The sequence below is a fragment of the Sinocyclocheilus grahami genome, unplaced genomic scaffold, assembly GCF_001515645.1.
Source record: "Sinocyclocheilus grahami isolate Dianchi unplaced genomic scaffold, SAMN03320097.WGS_v1.1 scaffold413.1, whole genome shotgun sequence".
NCBI classification, from domain to species: Eukaryota; Metazoa; Chordata; class Actinopteri; order Cypriniformes; family Cyprinidae; genus Sinocyclocheilus; species Sinocyclocheilus grahami.
In genome coordinates, this window is record NW_015505592.1 from 1591650 (window position 1) to 1599062 (window position 7413).

At 38.2% G+C, this 7413-nt stretch overlaps 1 protein-coding gene and 1 pseudogene across 1 annotated transcript; both read left to right on the forward strand.

Annotated features, from left to right (window-relative positions):
• Positions 1 to 719: 719 nt before the first annotated feature.
• LOC107551068 (motor neuron and pancreas homeobox protein 1-like) lies at positions 720 to 3348 on the forward strand. Its single transcript, XM_016232557.1, has 3 exons — positions 720 to 1143; positions 1941 to 2101; positions 2948 to 3348. Exons 1-3 carry the CDS (start codon positions 720 to 722, stop codon positions 3296 to 3298), a joined length of 936 nt encoding a protein of 311 aa, XP_016088043.1. The 3' UTR covers positions 3299 to 3348.
• A 1725-nt stretch (positions 3349 to 5073) lies between these two features.
• Positions 5074 to 7413, forward strand: part of LOC107551059 (coiled-coil domain-containing protein 108-like) — a 23853-nt pseudogene continuing 21513 nt past the window's right edge.

Below are 7413 nucleotides of genomic sequence, written 5' to 3' on the forward strand. Positions count from 1 at the left end.
TCGACAACGTACATTCATTTGTAAAGTATTTTTGAGAGATTTTAAAGACGTCTAAATGTGCCCAGTTTTTATTTTTTTTTAAATAAGTCTACGTTTTCTTTTGTTGTTGTTATTTCGTATCTCTTTTAGTCTATAGTAGCCTATAACAAATTGTCTATCGCTCATTGTTATTGTTGTTTTAATTGCTGTTTTATCGTTTTATCAATTACATTTTGCACTTTTCTGTGGATAAAAATTATTTTTAGAAGATCAGTTGTGTTGACAAAAAAATGTTTGTGTGGCCAATTGACCGATAAGTCTTAAGATATGTGAAATGTATGGCTTGACGTTGAAATAAATGCGTGTGCAATGAATTAATTCGAATGCACTGGAAGTTTCTCAACTCTAAGGGCATCGAAATGAACCAATCAGAGAGTGTTTAGGAGGAGCGAGCTGGAGCGCGAGACAGTCAAAAACTGATGTCTGCACGCGCTCCAGGCATAACGTTGCGTCACGGGTATAGAGATGAAAACACGCAGTCATAGAGTAACAAAATCCACAACTCTCTTAAAGAATTAGACAATATTACAGACGGCCAGGCAAATAGTTTGGCCTAAGTAAAAGTTAATTCTCATTTTAGGCTAGTGTAAGAGGGGAAAAAAGAAAAAAAAACGCTCAAACTTATACTATTTTGTAATATATTTAGCTCGTAACATACTTGAGACTTAAAGTTTTCCTCAATGGATAAGTCGAGGAACTTTCGAATAGATGCGCTGTTGTCAGAGAGCTCTCAGCGGATGGTTCGCGAGGATTCGCCGGGACTGTGCACCGACGGCGCTGACATCGAGCCCGCGACCTGCAAACGGACAGAGAGCTCTCCTCCTCGCGCTTTTCACCTTCAGACAGGGGTCATACCCAAACCGGGCATGCTGAACATTTCTCACCCAGGATTAACGTTACTTTCCCAAGGGCCTATGCCAGGAATGTATCCCTCACCTATGTACTCCATCACGGCACTTGGAGCGCAGCATCCCACCTTCGCGTATTCAGGTTTCGCGCAGCCGTACCCGGAGCACCTGAAAGCAGCAGCCGTGGCCGGTTCGTTCCCGTTAGAACACTGGCTCCGGGCTGGACTCATAATGCCTCGCCTCGCAGACTACAGCGGTACGTGTCGCTTCTGCAGAATTATGCATATGCATTATAATATTTGTTCATTTTTATAGGTATATTAGTGCTTACTTTTTAAGAACGCCTTTGAATAAAAAAAAAGTCTAAATGATAATAATGCGTGTAATCTTGACGCAGAGATCTGGAAAATAGGCCTAAATTGTATTTACTTATTTTTACCCCAAGCGTATTTCCATGAAGCTGCAGCAATGATTATTATCATTTACAGTATTCATAAAGTTACAAATACATTTGCATGTATAAAACTTTATGTATTTTTTATGTAAAAAAATATATAACATCACATAAATATGTACAATATAAACGCATCTTTCTGCAAAATCACTATAAAGTGAACTCAGATGCCATAAATATTATCTAGCATAATTGAATCGGTATTTACTGCTAACGGAACTATAATGTAAGCTTTTTTATTTTCAGTCTTTTCATAGCATCATAAATGACAACTCCATTAAAACAGCCTGCTTCATCCAGAGGAAAACTATAAAGACACACTTAAAACGGTCTGAGCTTCATCAATAAAGTTATCTGGTAGCATTTATTGAATTTTCATTAAGTTAATGGTGCTCTCTGGTGTTTTAGTGTCCTTCCAAAGCAATATCTCCCAGTCATCAACAATAAACTGAAGTAAAGCTGTTATCATTATCTATTAGGGGGGAGGAACAAGAGGTGACTATGTTCTTGTTTGCTGCGTCTGCTTGGTGTCTTCACCGTATGTCTTTGTTTTTTGGCACAAGTCTTATACCTCCTTTATCAACTAACACTCTTCTCAGGGGCACCTCAGTCTGGTTTAATTGGAAAGTGCCGGAGACCACGCACAGCTTTCACCAGCCAGCAACTGCTAGAGCTGGAAAATCAGTTCAAACTCAACAAGTACCTATCACGACCCAAACGCTATGAAGTGGCCACTTCTCTCATGCTGACTGAGACACAGGTGAGGAGAAAGCAACACATGACAATTCATCATTTTTGCAGCAATGCCAAAGAAGATCAATTTTTGGTTCCCCAAAGAACCTTTCAGTCAACAATTCCTAAAAGAACTATTCCACACAAAAAAAAAAGCGAAGTGACATGTGGCGACCCATACTAGGAATTATTGCTCTGCATTTATCCCATCCAAAGCGCACACACACAGCAGTGAACACACACACCATGAACACACACCCGGAGCAGTGGGCAGTCATTTTTTGCTGCGGCGCCCGGGGAGCAGTTCGGTGCCTTGCTCAAGGGCACCTCAGTCATGGTATTGAAGGTGGGAGAGAGCGCTGTACATACACTCCCCCCACCTACAATCCCTGCTGGTACGAGACTCGAAACCACAACTTTTGTTGTTACGAGTCTGACTCTCTAACCATTAGGCCACGACTTCCCCACACTATTGTACTCAGTGTGAGGAACATTCTGAAGAACCTACTATAAAGAACCTTTAGTGCAAATTAAAAGGTTCAATGAATGTTAAAGGTTCATCATGGAACAATAGAGGCCAATAAAGAACCTTTATTTTTAGGAGTATTGGATGTTTTGGCAAATTGGTGACTGAATTTGTACAATCTTATTCATACGATCTGCTTACGTCCCATTGACGGTTAGGTTTGGGGTGCACCTTCATCCATTAAAAAGAAGGGATGGGGGAGAAAGACATACTGAGAACTGTGGGACAGCAAAATAATTCAATAATTCAATAAGAATTTCATAATAAGTTCATGAATATTTCCAAATGCTAATACCAATGGATCAACCTTTATGTGATTGATTGTGATGATTGTTATGTATTTGCCAGGTGAAGATTTGGTTCCAGAATCGACGGATGAAGTGGAAACGCAGCCGTAAAGCTAAAGAGCAGGCTGCGCAGATGGAAACAGATGGCTGTAAGTCAGGCAAGCGAGAAAACAAGCCCAAAGACCTCAGTCGCTGCAGTGCACACGATGACGATGAGGATCTGGACGAAGAGGAGGAAGATGAAGAAGAAGAGGAAGAGTTCAGAAAATCGATTAACGCAGGTGTGGGTCTACCTCACCCATCGGACTTCCTGCAGCACAGCTCCGCGCTGAGCTACAGCTCTCATGGCTCTTACTCTGATGACGACCTGGAAGAGATCGGAGGAGACCGAAAGATCAGACTCGGGTTATGAAGAACTAATGGCAGCTGCAGTCTGCATGTCCATGAACTGGACAGGTTTCAAATCCAACACCTCAAGACTGAAAGCTGTTGATGTCAAAACTATCGCTTAGACCAGATGAGTTCATCGTGACGATTATAGTCAAAAAAGTCTTAAATAAGTCTTCCGGTTTATTTGCACTTAATATTTTTTCTTGAAGGCTGCTTGTAAACTGCAAATGTACACTATTTCAAACTAATGTTTTTCTTATGTGATCAAAATCTTTACTATATATGTTAACATGAATGTTTTGGTTGAAAAAAGCTGTTGAACCAAATGAGGAAGCCTTTGCACTGAACGTCACAGGCTGTCACTTGTGCTCATTGGTCTCTTGAACACATCATGTTTAATAGTATGTAGTCGAGAGTGGATGCTGGGGAACAGAAGATTGCCCAGAGGTCATCGGTGTCAGCTTTCTTCCAGTAACTAGTGACCGGAACACTGAGGAACTGGTCAGTCCTCTGCAAATATTGAACATGGGCAAACTGTGAACAGTGCATTAGTTAGTCCATTAGTTTATGTAATGTTGATGTTGGTGTCTTTAATGTTATTTAACTGTTATAGATTATATCTAATTTATTCAACTGATATCAGGACTCAGTTTGAAGGATGTGTGCCCTTCAAAGATTGCTGGTAAAATATGTACTTGGAGACAAAAAGGAAATAAACAAAATCCATTCTCTCACTTGAACCCTATTGAAATGCTGATTTTATGTGTTCAGCTCATGAGTGAAAGGATTAAAACTGTAAATGAATATCACCTCCATCCTACATAATCATCGGCCCACTCTCCTCTCCATTTTAACCTCTAGCTGACACAGATGGTGATTAAAGCGCAGATGAATCTACAGTGCATTATAAACAATGCAGGCCCTGATATTTATGGCCACAGCCTCTCAAATATGAATTACTCAGGGGGGTTTACTGATAGGCAAATAATTAAGTTAATGAAGGAAAAGCAAAATAATCTACTCCTTATGCTGATGTCACCGGGCCATTTAATTCGAAAAGATGAATTACCTCAGTGACCAAAAGAGCATTTTTACAGGGGTGTGGTGTAAGGCCAGCAATTAAATATTAAAGCAGAGAAGGTGCAGTGTTCTCAGCCAAGCTAGAATAGAACATATTTATATGTTAATTAAATGCATTGCAGTGGCGGGAATAAACACCCTGCCAAAGTAAAGCAACAGAATTTTAACAGAATTACAGCTTCTATGCAATTATCAACGCTGTCAACTTTTTAAAAAGATATAAAACAGAAAATACCTTTGCATACTCTCCAGAAAACCCACTGTGCCACTTTATCAATAACATTTAATTTAATGATCCTCTGAGGCAATCACCTTTGCTGTCAGATTTCCTTAAGGCAAATCACTTAAGCTAATAGAGAGGTAAAGAAATGAGTGGCAGGGTCATAAATTTACACCAGCCTCAGTTAACCTCAGACAGACATATAACAGATCCTGCTATTGCAATAAATGGAGAGAAGAGCAAATAAATGTAAATGCACCACTTTAGCGTACAGCTGTTTAAAGTAATACAGATATTGCCTAATGCAGTATGGTCTTTATATGTTCATATTATCGGTCAGATGAAATTTAGGTTCATATCTGATATCGGCCCAGATCATTTATGCACTGTCTACATCCACATCTGTTTTTATATAATATGATATAAAAGCTATATGAAATATTTGAAGCCCACAAATGCAGCACTATTTGAACTCCTGTGGTTTGGGTGTTTGTTTTTTAGGTGCAATGTTGACGGATCATCCGGTGAATCCTCTAAGCTCAGGCATTCCCTTTGGAGTCACACACAACCCACATAGAAAGGTAAGGTGTTTTTTTTAAAGGTGGAAATAGTTAGATTTTATTATGTGGGTCAACATGGCAGACATGGGATCGTTGTCATTCTTTTATTTCAGCAAATATTTCCCAGGGTGGAGTTTTGTAAGTAAATTGATGTTCAAAATAAATAAATAAATAAATGTACAGATAAATAAATAAAATAACTTTATATTTAAAAGGTGTCACATTTATATAGGCTAATTAAGTTGACTATGGGACCTGCATTTTCAGCAATATTTAGACAAAGAAACAATTATAATAAAACTCAACATATATAACATATATAAACCTATAAAACCCAGTAATTTGACCCGATAAAAATTACACTTAGAACTTGTAGTTATGGAGTATAATAATTGTTCCAACCTCCGTGTTTGATAGCTAGCCCCAATTTCTTATTCAGTCTATGCTCTGTAATTATTTGTTGTTCATTATTCTTGCCTACTTAATCATGTTTCATTATTCTGCTCTTTGCAGCTAGTTTCTAATAGTATTTCTATTGTAATCGTTTATATATATAAAAAAAAAATAATAAAAAAAAAGATTTTGCATTTTTGCTTTTTACCATCAGTCTGCTAAAATGCTTTGCTGAAATACACTGCCATCTGCTGGTGAAAAAAACCAATGGACTATATGACTTGATTACCTTTATTTTCAGAGGGTCTCACGCCTCATGTCAGGGAGTCCTCTGAAAAGTACTCAAAACTGCTTCTTTGGGGTAGAAACCTGGGCTGAGTTGGTCTGGGAGGGCTGGGAGCCAGGAAATCACTGTTCCTTAAAAGCATACATGGAAAACTCCAGAAACTCACCTTCAGGTCAGTCCACTTAAAACAATAACTCATTAAGACCAAAAGTTACTTTTTCCATAATTCAAAGCAAACTGAAAGACATATTTTTTATTTTATTTATTTATTTTTTTTAACTTTTTTATTTAAATTGTATTTATTTTTATTTTTTTTGATGAATAGAATGTAAAAAAACAGCATTTATTTGAGATATAAATCTTTAGTAACATCACAAATGTCTTTACTGTCACTTTTAATAAATGTAATGCTTTGCTGAATAAAAGTGTTCTTTTTTTTATCTTTCTGACCTAAAACTTTCGAACTGTAGTGTTTAAATTGTTGTATTTTGTCCATTTCAGATCTCCTGCTTCCAAGTTCTTCAGCACACCATTTCCTCAGACCATCCTTCTGAGCCCAGGAACGTCTTACTCACTCACAGTTACTTTTCAGCCTCTTGAGAAAGTACAGTTTAAATTATCTGTGCTTCTTATTTAATATATCATCTTAAGCTGGTTATATCATTGAAGCATTCATTAATCCTATGATTATGATGAATTTTAAAATCAACATTTACAGCAAGTAATGAGAGATATTATTTGCGTGACTAGATTTGCATGTATTCTTCTTTCTCGCCTTGCTCTTTCCAGTGTGAGTATGCAGACGCTATAGCGTTTCAGGGTAAGGCAGGCACATTCCAGGTGTCTCTGCGAGCTGTGACTCCTCATCATGCCCTGGAGGTACCAGACACAGTGATGCTGCCACCTTGTGCTGCTCAGCACAGCTCCCAAACCAGCTTCCTCTTTCGTAATTCCAGGTAAAGCATGACTAAAGATAATCTGAGCTATAGAGAAAGTGCAAAGAAAGTGCTGAAACCTGTGAATGCACTGTTTGTGTCCCCAGTAAGCTGCAAACAGGATTCAAGTGGTTTGTGGACCCTCAGTTCCAGCTGTCCCCTGAAACTGGACAGTTAAAGCCTGGAGAAGAATGCAGGGTTACAGTAGAGTTTAAACTCCAGCAGGCTCTAGTGTATCAGACTGAGGCCAGCAGTGCTTTTGGAGATGATTGGGAGAGCAGCTGTGCTGTGCTTCTGCGTGGGCTGTGTGAGAACACTAAGCTTTTCAAAGAATTTCAGAAAGCACATTTAGGATATATACTGGTTGTTTCTACCATTTTAAAGAAATAAAATCATTCATTTTCTACATAGAGAAATAAATGTTTAACAATTCTGTATCCACCTTATTTTTTAATGCGGAAGTAAGCTGTTTTCTGCTTAGGGAACTGGTAGGGAAATGACAAGAAGAATAACAAAATGCAATAAACTAAAATTGTTTGTGCTACAACCCAGTATGTTTATAATTAAGACAACACATTAAAATAATATGGTAAAACACAAGTTTGCAATATCAAGCAACAAAACGAGCTGTTTTGTACAGCTAAAAATAGCTGGAAGCGGATG